The sequence below is a fragment of the Tachysurus vachellii genome, chromosome 10 (assembly GCF_030014155.1).
Source record: "Tachysurus vachellii isolate PV-2020 chromosome 10, HZAU_Pvac_v1, whole genome shotgun sequence".
NCBI lineage: Eukaryota > Metazoa > Chordata > Actinopteri > Siluriformes > Bagridae > Tachysurus > Tachysurus vachellii.
This window is the reverse complement of record NC_083469.1, coordinates 14,462,232-14,478,280: the sequence shown is the minus strand read 5'-3', so window position 1 is coordinate 14,478,280 and position 16,049 is coordinate 14,462,232. Positions and strand designations below refer to the sequence as shown.

At 37.2% G+C, this 16,049-nt stretch overlaps 2 protein-coding genes across 2 annotated transcripts; one reads left to right on the top strand and one right to left on the bottom strand.

Moving 5' to 3' along the window:
- Positions 1-454: 454 nt before the first annotated feature.
- Positions 455-2,047, bottom strand: prph2la (peripherin 2-like a). Its single transcript, XM_060879715.1, has 3 exons — positions 1,356-2,047; positions 1,025-1,271; positions 455-718 (listed from the first exon to the last, which is right to left on the bottom strand). Exons 1-3 carry the CDS (start codon positions 1,934-1,936, stop codon positions 455-457), a joined length of 1,092 nt encoding a protein of 363 aa, XP_060735698.1. The 5' UTR covers positions 1,937-2,047.
- Positions 2,048-5,258: 3,211 nt separating this feature from the next.
- Positions 5,259-14,972, top strand: LOC132852279 (uncharacterized). Its single transcript, XM_060879379.1, has 16 exons — positions 5,259-5,462; positions 5,578-5,685; positions 5,884-6,033; positions 6,267-6,345; positions 6,517-6,706; positions 6,858-6,998; positions 7,119-7,309; positions 7,493-7,610; positions 8,335-8,452; positions 8,600-8,729; positions 8,825-8,975; positions 9,169-9,427; positions 11,832-11,998; positions 12,220-12,715; positions 12,818-12,894; positions 14,883-14,972. The coding sequence occupies exons 1-16, from the start codon at positions 5,402-5,404 to the stop codon at positions 14,946-14,948; spliced, it is 2,502 nt and encodes an 833-aa protein (XP_060735362.1). The 5' UTR covers positions 5,259-5,401; the 3' UTR covers positions 14,949-14,972.
- Positions 14,973-16,049: the final 1,077 nt, after the last annotated feature.

Sequence of the window (16,049 nt, the reverse complement as noted above, 5' to 3'; positions counted from 1 at the left end):
TTCAAGTATTGCAGTATATTTCATTATCATCATACTTGGGTATATAAAAAAAAAAGAAGCATTGGAGGTAGTTTCTCACCAGCATCCCTAGTTCACCAGTGGGGTGAAGGCACACATTTCAGATCAAAATACAGTTAAGTCTGCTGTTCTAATTAATCAACCATTGTGAATTCACACTGACTCGTGCATCTACATCGCTTGTGGATAGCTCGAGGCTATGAAAGCTGCATCTAAAATTTACAAAATAGAAGAAATCACGGAAGTGGAGCCATTCTCAAAATCACTCAGACAGTAAGACTGAAGTGTGATCAGAGTAAATAAATTCCTTATGTAGCATCAAGTCTGGTGATGAGTTGCTTTATACTTATTCTGTTTCAAATACGATTTGGAAAGTGAGTCTTAAATAAAGCTGTTTGGTTTTGTGATAAATGCAAAGAGCTGCACTGGGATAATGTTAACTGACCACAGGTATTTGCTTTGCAGGTACATTATCAGGACCATAGTGTGCTGTTGATGGCTTGTTTACATTGGGGTCCCCATTTTCAGCCTCAATCTGATTCCCCTTGCCCAGGTTTTTTATGATGTTGAAGCTAGATCGTGCAGTCTCTGCAAAGCTGTTCTCCAGCAGCCATCCTTCTGATTCAGACTCTGGGTCTTCTTGAAGCAGGACGTTCTCCAGGGCTGTTTGCAAGTAACGGACACCAGTCAGCACAGAAAGCTGTTATAGAGAGAGAATGTGGAAAAAGAAGCTGCTTTAGGTAGGTTAGTTTCATAGTGGAAAATAAACTGGCTAGGAATACTAGGAATGTTAATTGTATTATAGCTTTCTATGCTAGCTGTCTCATACTGTATAAATGGAGTATTCACATGTTCATAGCTTAGTGTATATTATATTTATATATAATTATATGGTTGAATGTTCAAGGATACGCCATGACACACGTTCCTTGCTTTTTGAAGTAAATGTCTATTGTAAAATGGTTATTTCAAACACAACTGAAAAATTAACATTACAAATGCCAACCTCAAAAAGCCAAATGAGAAGCACAATCAGGCCGATTGAGTGCATTATGTAGGTGAAGTATTCCACCAAAGCCTTGTGACAACCTTTACTCCACAAGTTGAGCTCATCTGTCTGGTAATCATAGTTAAAGTGGGCTGAGTTGTTGGTGATCTGATACTGAATGCATGGTCGAGGTGAGTTGATGTTACAGCAACTGAAAGGTACTCCATCAACCAGGTACTTTCCTTCCACGTTGCTGCGTAAACGACTGCAAAGAAAATGGAGGCCACATAACTAATCAACATCAAGTAAATCATGCATATCTTTCAAGTCTTTATAATATCTTACTTACTCCACCACTTCCCGCTTGGACATGTCCAGGTAGCGAGTGCTAATCCACTGAATCTGGAACCAGTCCCTGTGGCCTGCATTACCGCAACATTGGAACTGGATCTGCAGCAGGTCAACAGTGCTTTTAAGGAAGCAACGGCCTGGTGTGTCTGTATCTTTATAGAAGCGTATAGCGTCTTGTAGGCCCAGTGCTAGGGATTCCTTCAGTTCCCCATGCATGGTGTAGCACATTAGTGCTCCGACCAGCACACATAGGGTGAAGAAGAATGTGCAAATTATATAAGGGAGCATCAAAAGCTTCCAGCGCAAGAACTTGTTGGTGTCTACGCAGTCATAACAGATCTTTCCTCCAACAAAATTGATCACACAGGCTATTAGCCCCACTGCAATTAGCATATCTGGTACAGAATGAACTGCCTGGTTAGCCATTAGCTCCCTTCTTTTGTTGATCTCCACTTTTAGGAAAAGTCCCAGACTGAACAGGATGAGGCCCGTCACCACCGAGATCCAATTCAGCAACCACAGCACTTGGGCAAGCCTGTCCCTCTGGGCTTTAGTGAATCTTACTCGTAGAACAGCCATTTAGGTTAGCTTCCTTAGGCTTCAGGTTAGTGACTGGATTATATTTTGTAGGGTGTTCAAAGATGAAACAATTGGGGAAGTTAAAAATCAATTTTTCTTGCTAAAAAATGTTACCAGGAAATGTTGCAGAGGACATTAAGCAGATGTATAAGTTGCCATCAAAGCGGCATTTTAAAATTTTCGAAGCTGCTGAGTGGTGAGAAATTAATGAATAATATTCTGTCTATATGGTGATTTTGGGAATGCATATGTGTGTCTCTTCGTTTGGGAAACAGATGTAGGCCTGGTCTGTTCTTAGATCTTCAAGTAACCTGAAAGACACTCACATGCTTTCACACAAAAGCAAAGGCAAGAGAAAATATCAAGTTAGTTCACATGCCATTTTTCTTTGATAGATTAGAATTTTTTTAGATTTGAGTTTTTTTTAATGTATTTTGCAATCATTTATCACTAGGACAAAGCACAGTAAGTTTAAACACTAAATATCTTTCTGCTTTAGAAAGTGTGCCCTACTAAGTACTGACTGTGCCCTACTAAGTACTGACAGCATTACATTTACATTGTACATTACATTTTATTTGATTTTAATACAACTGAGTTACCAACAGTGGTAACTTGGTGGACCTGGAAGTCCAACACCTGAATGACTAGGTGACCACATCCCCACCAAATTCTGCACTAAATGTGTTGTGTTGTTATACCTTAAAAAACTATAATCAATGACAGTTCTGAAAAAAATCTACAAAGCTTCAGCTGAGCATCTCAAACAGATCTCACTTTCACTGACATCTCCCGGAATTTGGCCAGATACGCAGACCTGCATGAAATTCCTTATAGAATCAGCAGTAGTAGTAAACACCTTAATACTCACCCAGACATGTCTGCTTTTCTCTTGCTTAATTTCTGATAACACTTTACATTTTAGGTACAGGTTGATTCTCTACTCATCATAAGATATTCCTTGTTTCACTGTAAGCACATTTACATGTTGATTGGTCAGAGCAACTGATGTGTCTGTGAGATATTCGTACAGGCCCAGGCTGTATAATCTCCTGTAATCACTGATCAGCCCAGTTGGATTTGGCAGAGAACCTTCTGTCACCAACACAAATCTCACTGATGTACTGCAGTATATGAGTGTAACGCATGTGATGGGAGTGTTGTTAGTAAGAGTACAAGAAATGTTCTTTGTTTCACAATGCACTGTTTACAATTTAGTTATTAATAAAATAGATGTTTATAATATTGGGCATGTAATTATTTCTCAGCTCATTTTAGCACAATGATTTTTATAAAGTAAGAATTTAATTACTCTTTAATTTCTTTTACAATAGTGAATTGAAAATGTAGGCTTATAAAGACATTTTTTAATGTTTTTTTAAATCTGAAAATACAGTAGCTTTTTTTGAACAAGGACAAATGAGGGCTCTTATGCACCTTATAATTCAGTTTAACCACCTTTAGCAATAGTAACAACCTAAAGTAAATGTTTTATGTAGGAGTTTATCAGTTTCTCATATTGTTTTGGAGAAATGTACACAATCTTATTTTTGTTTGTTCATAGGGCTTTCGGTTATACACAGCTCTCAAAATCCTCCCACAGCAGCTAGATGGGGTTAAGGGGACTATTGGGACTTTAAATTGGCTCTACGACGTCTTAATATTTTTGTTTCTTTAGCAATTAAAATGCTGATTTGCTGGTGTAATTAATATCACTGTCCTGTCTCATGACCCAAATTTTGGTCCAGCATAAGCTGCAGGACAGATGGCCTTACATTTGTCTAATGAATATTCTGAAGTGGCGTTCATCATTATGTCTATGACTGCAAGTTTCTAAGGTTACAGTATATGGCTAAAAAACAAGCCCAAATCATTACCCCTAGAATATGCATGACAGTTGGTATGGATATTCAAAGAATCAAAGGATATTGTTCCTAAACATTTGTGGTTTGTTTAGATACAGTTATTGCAATCCCATGTTGTGCTGCTTTATCCTTTTTATGCTATATTCTTATATTTTCTCTTTGTCACCCTTCCATGAAAGCCGTACTTGTTTGTCTTTTTCTGATCTTGGTGTATTGAACATAAAAGCTCTTGCATTTTTCTTTATATCTTTTAGTATTAAACACTCTGAACTTTGACTAAATTTGCTGGCATGCCTACTCTGGGGAAGACCATTTGTAAACAATCCTTCTCCCTATAGAATAGTGGAATTCAATTTGTTTGGAGATGATGCTTTCCTGTTGTCATGGCTTTTGTCCTTTCTTCATGACATGATGCAGACTCACACGTAGTGCTTTAGAACAGCAAACTCCCAAAAGTTCTCATTTTATAGAGCTTTTTCATGACCATTTCATTAACACCTGGCTGCTCATTTCTCTTTAAACAGTTGTGGAAGTAGGAATGGTGTACTTACGCTTGTTACTGTTTTTAAAAAAAAAAGTCATTTATTTTTCTTTTTGTTTGTACTGTATATAGAAGTTGGTAAGGATTACAAAATTGTTATTTAGTCCCTTATACATAAAAACATACAATTTAAAGGGGGTGTAATTTCTATTTCCCATGTATAAATAACCTTTAATATGTTTAGAAAATTTTAATAATTCAATTATATAATATTCCCCTGAAATGCGTTCACCATGCACTTTCTTTTTATTCTGTAAGAATGGATATATTAGAGGGTTGCTTCAAAACCTTAATCTTAATATTTCTCTCATGTATTAGGCTCCTTTATGTTACATGCATATTTCATTTAATACCCCCTCATACACACAACAGAATTGTGTACAGGTCTAGATTATTGGATTATTCTGACGTAGATAGGATTGAGTAGGAGAAAATGCATGCAGAGGCCCAGTCAGCAGATTTAGACACATTTCTCATCTCTGTGCTGGAACAGACATTGGCACACTGGTGAGTACTGATTCTTTCAACACTTCGAATGTACATATGTCAGTGACTTAACACCCCTGAGATAAAACCATGGATATAAGTTTTATTTAAGTGATATATAGGAATAAACTAACAAAATGTAAAATTTGCTCCATGGTTCATTAGTCAAATGATGCTGCAGTCATGTGATTTCTTTTTGGTAAATATTGGTCCAAGACAATTTGACTGAATTAAAAATATAATTTGTATTAATTGTCTGGTATTAAAACTGATGGTAGTATCATAGTCAAAAGACTGGAATATTTAAACAAAAATTCAGCATATGTAATGACACATTTTGCATTTTCAGGAAAATGCTCAATACAGAAGTCCTCTGGAACAAAGCATTAACTGGCAACAATGTGAGAGGAATCACTCGCTGGCTCCGGAGTGTCACCACTGAAGGCAAGAACAGGCCTATTCCTGTTAATTAATCATGCCTGCACATCAGACAATCTATGCTATAGTGATTTTATTCTCTGGCTTTACTACCATGCATTTGAAGGTCGGCGGGATGCAGACAAAAGTCTTGCTATGTTTAACTATTGGCTTCAGTGTTCCATAGACCTGAACAAGAAAGAGTTGCTAAATCTATGTAAGTAGAGCTTACAGAAGATAAAATGATGCTTTGATTTCTCTTATGATAGCTTTAATTAAGTGATATACAGTATAGAATGTAATGGAGTTGTCACTTGTCTCTTTGGACCCAGGCTTTGGTCAGTGTCATGGCCTGTGGATGTTTCTAGATCAGACATCCTTCACTAACTTATGTCTACTGATACAGAAACTTAAAAACCTGCACTCATTGGCTTGCTGGGGTAAGGCACATACTGGTCATTACAATTCAGCTCATTTTAGCATGTCTTTGAAATCTTACACCAAGTAATCTAATAAATCTAAGAACTGCTTACAGTGCATTTCACATCTAGAAAATGTGAACAAGTACAAAGGACCTAAAGGACTGTATTTACTTATAATTGTGAATTTCACTTCCCCTATTTCTTGTCTTGTCTCAGGACACAAATGTGTGATGGGTCAAATTAATGCCATAGCTATGACACAATGTGGATGTCGGAATCTGGGACTGCACATGCTCAGACAACACATCCTGCTGGGAAGACTCGTACAGTGGTGGAGCTTCAGTGGACTTCTGCCGCAGTACCCAGGTGATGCTCTAGATGACACTTTTGTTTCATTAGTGACTAAGAGGAACATTGTGGTTAAGAGACTAGCATTAGCTTCTCAGTGCTGCAATTTTATCTCATGACCTTCTTATCACTAAAGCATAGGTCTTTATAAGAAAATAAGATATTTATGACATAAGAAGATACACAATAAAATCTAAATCTAAAGGAGAAGACATCAGTCTTTTATTTCTTCATATTGTTTTTCTTTTTAGATGCCAGTGAGTTGAAGCAGATCTCTGAGATGTGGCAGCGGTTGAACCAGCAGCACAAAACCACTTGTCTGGACCTGCGGTAATTTACAATAACAAACTGTCCAGTACACTGTCACAGTATGTTTCCTTAACCCCTTCCTATTTTCCCCTTCTCTATTACATAACACTTGAAATTGTGACCATTCAGCAAAAAAGCCTTAACAGTTTCATCATGGATAAAAAAAAATCTCTCTATGGTTTCTCTTCTTAGATGTGATACTGAGGATAAATATAGAGGGAACTCTATTATACATGGTATGGTGGCTCATATGCACAAACAATATGGGCCACTATTGGTTTCAGAAGACTGCACCTACCAGACATACCCACCACCTTCACTACAATCTCTTCTAAAGCTAGTACTGGCCTCTTATATGGACACCACATCTGCCCTAGCCATTGTATCCTTTTTCTCCAGCTCCACTAAAGAAACTGATAAAGCAGTTGCTGAAGAAGAATGATTTAAAAAGATGGTTATGGTTTGTCTTGGGTTCTCTTCTGTAACTTATGGAACACATTATTTTGGCATTATCTTTGACGCTTTATCTCTAGATAATGTATTTTGTTTTGGACGTGTCTAACATGCAGGGTAAAGGTGATCTCCTTACGTCTTTCTGCCATACCTTTAGCATACCATCCAGCTTCTTCCAACAAATCTATGAGTTTTGGCTCCTAGACCATGGCTTTGTATCAGTATGACATCTTCTACCATCAAGCTCATAAAATACTGAAACTATAATTTGTAGTCTGTCTGGGATAGACAGGATCCTGTTACAAGTAGTGTTCTGGAGCACAATTCATTTTTCTCTACAGAATTCTCTTGGAAATCTTTTGAGCCCCAAGACCAGTTCAGGAATGTTATCATGTCACAGTTATGCTGTCTTGAGGACCTTGCTGAGACAGGGGCAGAGGGAAGCAGCACTGAAATACCTCTACTACACTAACCCTGCTATAGAGAATGCTCAGAATGCCAGACTGTATGTGGATGTGCTCTTACAGAACAAGTATATGAAAATGAATCTTACTGACTGCCATAGAAGTGGTGTCATTAGGTGTCATTAAAAGTAGGATTTAAACCTTATAGTGTGGAAACCTTATTATATTTCAGAAAATATATAATAATGTGTAATTTTAAGATTTGGTCAAGTTTTCTCTTTCTGTGTCATTTGGACATCGCATTCTTTCAGCCATGTTGGTGGAGCTCAGATTCTGCTCAGGTGGTGCCAACCAGGAAAGGAATATCTACTTCACAATTTCACATGTGGCTGTGAAAATCCCAGTCTCTGTGGGGAAATACTGGCCAGTGTATGTAATGTCATACAGTAACCTGTGTTTTTCTACACTGATCACTCATGGCTAAAAAAAGGACACTGTACCAAAAGACAGAAAATTGCTTAAAATATTAGACCAGTGGTCTTCACTATTTTTTTCATGTGAGCCACACTGATAGGACAAAGTCAATAGGAGAGCCACTTTCACCGAAAGTATGCCAAGTTATTCAGTCTTAAATAGCTTATCTGCTTAAATACAATGTACAATATTGCAATACAATAATTACTCGAGTTGCGGATGATGCATGCTCCCCATCAGTTACCTCTTTTGTCACTGTCACATTGCTTTGTTGCTGTTCATTTTGTGCGCGGGATTGTTTGATAAGAAATCGATCCATTTTTTAGTCCGTGTGTACAGTAAACACAAGTTGTTAACTAGCATGAAACACAAACTAGCTTCTGGCAGAACGCAGTGAGTCAGTGACGAGTCAAATAATATATAAATATATATTATTATTTGTAATAGAGCACATTCGTTTTTCTATGCTTCCCTGATTGTTTTTAATGTTATTTAAATGAAAAATACATTTTAACCACATGATCATATCATCGTATTATTTACTGCCATGCGAGCCGCATATTAAAGCTTGGCGAGCCGCGCAATGAGTAACACTGTTTTAGACAGAAAAGTGTCCATAAATCTAATTAACACGAGTGTTATAAATGCATGACATTTTAACTATTTTTTTTTACTGCAGAATATTCCACATCTCAAATTATCAGAGAGACCATATTCTACTAAACCTGAAAAAATAAACCAAGGAAATACAGTTGATACAGGTGATACAGTTGCAAGAAATAAGTTTGTTGGAAAAGGTGAGAAAAACCAATTTTATTAAAATATAGAGACTTCCTTATTATAAGGACAACTTTAATACTCAAGAAATCTTTTGCCCGTGGATTACTTAGTAAAGTAAATATGTTCATGTACATTTTGCAAGTTATATTTTCTAATATTTTCAGGACATATTCCTCATCCATTTTCTGCACTGCTCTACCAATGTCTGTTCAATGGCTCTCTAACTCCTGGAGATTTTCTCAAATTATTTAGAGAATCTGTGACAGACCTTAACTCATCAAAACAACACACAAGGTACTATAGAAGATAATTATGTATAAATAGTTATGATGGTAAAACAATATTGCAAGAATAACTTATTAATATTTATGTTGATTCTGCACATTTAGGCTGATGGTGGTGTGGCCAACATACATAGAGAACAATGAAGATAACAGGAATACTTCTCAGTCACCTGAGACATTTTGTCATTTAGCCTTTCCTCCTAGTCCTGTAGAGCTCCAGAAGGAACAAATGAAGTTGTTACAGAATGATGGAATGGTACACTATGCCTATATACAGTATACAGTATAACACAATACTATACTAAGCAATATTTCAGAGTAACACATTGTATATAGCAACTATGGCAAAATTCTGTATATTAGTGTTCTATTAGAAATACTATGATATTATGAGGAAATAATATAACTAAAATATTATGAGGATTTTTTAATTCTTTATTTCTTTTCAGGAGGTTTATGTGTCTCCAGCAGATGTCTCTCCTGGCTCAACATCTGCAGACAGCATGGAGTCTTCATGCTCCTTCATTGCTTCCTCCTCCCCTTCATTTCTTCCCCCTCTCCAGCATCCGCTGTGTGGCAATCACATGCCATCTAAAGATGTTACCCAGTACTGTTCTCCTTTCACCCTCACTGCAGGGTGCAGCTCAAAGGCAACGCTCATCAAAAGCTTGTGCAAAGAAAGTGTAGATGAGCTGGTCAGCTCTGAGAGTGAGTCTAGCTGGGTTTGAGGTTTGATTTCTTGTTTTCATTAAATATATCATTCATTGTTTCTGTGTCTAATGTTTCTAATTTCCTTGGTGTTGACGATGTTTTGACCTGTGCATTACCAGAATATCTTGTAGATCCAACTGAGAGTCACATGGTCGAAGTCACATAAATAGAAGATTGGTATTTTAATGTTGTTAAAGGCCTCTTGATAGGATCATTAAATGGTTGCTGAATTTTGATACATTGAATACATTAATGCTGGATCACTAAGTTACATACTTAAGATACCATGAGTTTAAAACATTTGTTCAAAGTTACAATGAAAGTGTCAAAGGTGTGTTTTTTTTTTTTTTTTTTTTTTTTTTTTTAAATGCAAAAGATAATGAAAGAAGTGCTAGTTGAAGTGTTTCCTGAATAAGTAGGTCTTCAACCGCCGCTTGAAAATAGCCAGTGACTCAGCTGTCCGGACCTCTAGGGGAAGTTCGTTCCACCACCTTGGTGCCAGTACAGAGAAGAGTCTTGTAGTATACTTGCCTCTTACCCTGAGAGATGGTGGAACCAGTCGAGCAGTGCTGGTAGATCGGAGGGTGCGGGGTGCAGTGCGAGGAGTGATGAGGGCTTTGAGGTAAGAGGGAGCTGGTCCATTTTTGGCTTTGTAGGCCAGCATCAGTGTTTTGAATCTGATGCGTGCAGCTACCGGAAGCCAGTGGAGGGATCGCAGCAGCGGGGTGGTATGAGAGAACTTTGGCAGGTTGAAAACAAGCCGGGCAGCTGCATTTTGGATCATTTGCAGAGGACGGATTGCGTTCATAGGTAGACCTGCCAGCAGTGCATTGCAGTAATCCAGTCTAGAAATGACAAGAGACTGAACAAGTACCTGAGCAGCCTGTGTGGACAGAAATGGTCGAATCCTTCTAATGTTGTAGAGAAGAAACCGACATGAGCGAGTCACATTAGCAACATGAGAGGAAAAGGACAGTTGATTGTCCATGGTTACCCCAAGGTTGCGAGCTGTGGCTGAAGGGGAGATCAGATCGTTGTGCAAGGATATAGCAAGATCATGACCTGGGGATGAATCACCTGGGATGAAGAGCAGCTCAGTTTTGCTAGGATTAAGCTTTAACTGATGAGCAGTCATCCATGATGAAATTTCTGCCAGACATGCAGAGATCCGGTCAGAAGCTGTGGCATCTGCGGGTGGGAAAGAGAAGATAAGTTGTGTATCATCAGCATAGCAGTGGTAGATGAGATATCAGTATAGAAGTTTAGACATTTAACCCTTTAAACTCTAAATCTAAATAGAATTATTGTCTTATATGCATATTATTGTCATATATGCAATTATTCTATCAGCCAATTGTGTATTAGCAACACAGTGCATAAAACATGCAGATACAGGAGAGAAGCTTTATTTAAAATTTGCATCAACACATAGAACTAGGAAAAAAAGTAATGTCTGTGATTTTGGCATGGTTTGGTGGCACTAGATGTGAAGTTTCCTGTTGAACCTCTAGAGACGAGCAAATCCCTGTAGAGATTACACACATTAAACCTATTATCCAATATCGATGAGCCTGTACCCATTGTAACCTTAGATTCCTGTTTTTGGCAGACAGGAGTGGAACCATTTGTGATGTTCCGCTGTTGTAGACCATCTGCCTCAACATTTGGTATTTTGTGCATTCTGAGATGCTATTCTGCTCACCATGATTGTGAAGAGTGGTTTTGTTACCATAGCCTTTCTGTCAGCTTGCACCAGTCTGCCCATTCACCTCTGACCTCTCATAATAAGTTTGAATCTGTTTTTGTCACCAAAATAAATTACAGATTGTGTTTAAACTCTAGATATGGTTGTGTGTGAAAAACGCACACACAACAATAAAGTTAGTCTGTCACCAACAATCCAGGTTGCCGTTTTCCTATTCTTATGTTTGATATACCATTAACTAAAGCTTTTGACCTGTGTCTGCATGTCTTTATGCATCCAACCTCTGCCACCTAATTGAATTAATAGGCAGATTTATAGTAGTGTGTGGTATGTTTCTTCTCACACATTGTTTTTTAAAAAGGTAATTCTACTAATTGGTTTGAATGACTATCAATTAAGATTTAAATGCACTGAATTCCAATTTAACAAAAAAAGGGTTTAATAAATAGTTTGTATATACTGTATTATAAAATACAGATTGGATCTCTTGTATGTTTTGCCTTTCCATATAACATCTACAGCAATAAAGACAATCAAAAAGTGCCATATAGTGCTCCTGTGTTCACTGTGGGTGCTGATAATTTTTTTATTCCTTATTTTAAGTGAGCATTTATATTTGCTTTTTTAATAATATGTCCAATGTAAGTGTTAAATTGCTTGCTGGGTGTATGTCATAATCTCACCTTGTTTTTATAGACGAAGTGATTGATGATAAGGTCACAGAGCCACATTCAGAGAGCATTAGAGCAGGATATGAGAGAGAACAGTTCCGTGTTTTATCTTCTGAGAGTGTTTATATCCAAGACTCCTTTTGTGATGAAGCTTCTGGATCAAGCAGCTTTTTGGACCTGAAGCCTTTAAAAGTGAGTGATATATCTGCTTTTTGTTTACAGCTTAATAACTTTACAAATTCAAACAGTCATTCCTTAGTGCTGTTTTTTCTGTTTGCCAGTCAGTTACTTAATTTAATTAATGGCATAATGTGTTCAATTGTATGGACTGCAGCACTTATAACAACTGCACAACTTATCCTTCTTTGAGTGGTTGAGGTTTGATTTGTAGTCTTTGCCCTTTCTATGTTCAGAGAGCACTGGAGCCTTACCCTCCAGTTAAGAAGAGCCTTGGGTCCTTCTGTTATGATCCCCAGAATGTCACAGACCAGCCGGAGATCCTCACTTCATGTGCCCGTGCTGAGACTATGCAGGAGCTTCTGGAGCAGATCCATGATCAGGCCCTTATATTAAAGGCTGGAAATCACAAACAACCATCAGTTTTAGAGTCTGTCAGGAGTTCCAATCTGTTAATGGATTTTAAACCAGTATGGCCTGGCTCTCGTCCTCATCAGCCCCAGAGTTCTCTTGGAACTTCACTATTACCACTGAACCCCATTGAGAAGACCAGAGACAAAGCAACCAGTGAGGGCAGAAATGTAGGAATTAAAGAGGTAGTGTGTTTTAGGACCACATCAGATCGAGTGGGTGACTATAAACTGGGCAGCTGGTGGAAGCAGGCTCTGGAGACAAGAAGAGCCTCCACTGGATTGCTGCCTGCTATCGAGCAGGTGCCTGCTGTCACGAAAGGTTATACTTTGTTACACAAATCCAAGCAATGCTTGAAAGACTAATTGCATTGTTTAGGTTGTTTTAGTTATGCTCTACTAATTCTTCTTCTTTCCTACTTAGAGAAAAGACACCCTCTTTTTCTAGGATGGCCTCAGTCTCATGGGCTTATCAGAGGACTCAAACAAGAGGTTATACAGGTAAAAAAGTGTCATTTTTGAGTTGTATTAGAAATGACAATGCATCTCTCACAGTTAATGTACATGTGGCCAATGAGGGAAATATGTGTTGTCCACACAGTGGCAGTGTTGGATTAATGTTCTGAACATATTATATATAAATTATATAATATGATAAATCCATATCTAATGATGTGGCATCTATGCAACTGCCTAATAATTTAATGTTACTTAGATGACTTGGACTTTATCATTAATATTTTTGAAATTCTTAGCTGCAATGTAATAAAAAGCTACATGTTGTACTGCATATAGTAATAGGAAGTATAGGAATTATACTGCTGTACTAATATAAACTCATTAAAGTCTTGTCCTCAGGCACATAGAATGAAAAGGTAAAATGCTGTAAGATTAAAAAGAGTAGGAACGTCATCCATATTAACAGACAAATTGTAACATACTGTATATCCCGAACCAATTATCTAGAAAATAACAAGATTTTAACCAGAGCTTGAGATGTTCCTCTTAGTTGAACCACTATGGATGTGGAGACAGAGATATATATATATATATATATGTATGTATGTATGTATGTATGTATGTATGTATGTATGTATGTATGTATGTATGTATGTAGGGCACGGTGGCTTAGTGGTTAGCACGTTCGCCTCACACCTCCAGGGTCGGGGTTCGATTCCCGCCTCCACCTTGTGTGTGTGGAGTTTGCATGTTCTCCCCGTGCCTCGGGGGTTTCCTCCGGGTACTCCGGTTTCCTCCCCAGTCCAAAGACATGCATGGTAGGTTGATTGGCATCTCTGGAAAATTGTCCCTAGTGTGTGATTGCACAGGCTCCCCGTGACCCGAGGTAGTTCGGATAAGCGGTAGAAAATGAATGAATGAATGTATGTGTATATATATATATATATATATATATATATATATATAGATAGATATTGCTAATAATCACACACACATACACACACACACATACACACACACATACACACACACTTTCAGCTAATGCAGCTACGCCCTCACATAAATCTAACGCTGACCTAAAATTCAGTATCCAAAAGAAAATTAGGATATTAAGGCTCTTTTAGCTTTTTAAATACAAGTTGCAGCTTTTGTAAAAAGGTCTCTCCACATGGGGATCATCTGAATGCCCCACAAGGCCAAACTGTCAGATATTCCTGCCAGTGTGGTGACAGATGGTATTAAATGTCATTAAAACAACATGCCCCCTAACATAGATGCATAGGTAGATACTCAGTAAGAATCCATGGCGTATAAATTGCAAATTGTTAGTTAGTATTATTTCTACTCTTTATTTATTATGCTGTATAGTTATTATATATAAGTGTAAGCCATGACTTTGTTCTTTAGAAATTTCAGAAATGCTGAAATGTTCACTTTCTTATATTTAAATGCTTACTGGAAGATAAACTGTAATCCATAGGTCAAGCTACATAATGCATGATATCATGGGGCAATATATAGATCATTTATCAAATTCTCATTCTCATTTGATAAATTCTCATTTATCAAATTCTCCACTTCCTTTCCGCTTGCTTGCATTTATCAAATTCTCCACTTTCAAGTGCTGCTTGCTTGCTGATGTCTATGTGGTTTTGTAAGAAAAAGCTGCGGCTAGAGGCTTTCATTATGGGCAGCATTTGCTGTTTGATTGTCCCATAACCTCAGGCATAGATTAATGGGATCAGGATATTTTGGCTCCGACTCCACCCACACATGAACAGAGGAAATGAAATGCAGCACTATGTGAGCTTACAAGATTGTAGATACCTGTAAATGATGAAAAGCCATGACAATCCCTCAAATACACATTCACACTGAACACACTGTTCATTCTTGCATAAAATTCTGAATGATATAACCTGTAACAGACGTGTAAACATTTTTCTCATTCTCCTTGACTGCATTATTCGAAGAATTTAATGAAACCCATGCCCTTGAAAAGTAATCCAGTTTTTAAATTATGTTTTTAGGCTACAAAGGATGAGTCAAGCAGAAAAGCTGAAGGGAAAAGGTGCAAACAGGTCAAACAATTCTGAGAGAGAGCGAGAGTGAGAAAGGACTCAACATCATTGATACATGGGGTTAAAAAAGCTTTCCAGTTCTGATTTGCTTACCATATTTCTGAGATGTTAGACATTATTCACATATCCGTATGTTGACTAAACATTTGAAAACTGCATTTTCATAAAAAGAAAATCTTAATATCTGCTGTAGGTTTGCATTGTTTATTTTTTATTTTTTATCTCTTGTGACAAATTAATATGAATGACATTTTATGATTCTGGATGTGTAATACTGTTGCTTAATCATGTCACAGGTTTGGATTAAATCAGTGTCAAATAGATTTAACATGTTTGCTGTTCTTTATTTCACAATCCTGATTTACATAGTGTCCTGTTTTTTTCCCAAACAAATCCAGCAGAATCAACAGTGATAAATACACCATTTTTGTATAGTAACTGTACAGCAATTATTTGTATTTAAAACAATCAAGACAGATGAAATGATAGTTTTTAAAATTTAATTAATTTTCTTTTAGAAAGCCTAACAAATTACTTCAGAAAATAAAGAGCTCTGATGAATAACTTGAAGTCTCAGTCTCGATCTGGAATTGTTGGGCTCTTTGCAATTCTGCACTTACTGGTTGTTAAGTCTGGTTCTATGGCCAAAAAATGCAAAGCAAGATCAATTGGTGCATTGCTCTACTGTCCTCAGTTTTTAAAGTATTCTCCTGTGAATACAGACTCTTATACATACAGACTTCTGGCAGACTCAGATATGCTTTTTTTTCCTAAAATTTGTGATGTTTCACAATAGGTCTCTATCTATAATATGTCTGCCTGTTACTGGATATCAAAATTGTATGTGGATAAAGCAACAAGCCATATTGTATTCACATCCTACAATCTGGAACTGAAATGGATTTAATTGGGATTATATGTAATGTCTTTACACAGTATATACCAGATTAGTATAGTTAGCAAAATTATTTGCAAATGTAAAATTTGCAATTGCACAAATCTTCACTCCATTTACCTCCATCACTTAAATCACTTGTTTTTTGCTGACAAGTAGACTTGCTATAGAGGAAACAAGCTGTATATGTAAAGCTTTTTTGCTCTGTAATCTGTCTTTTT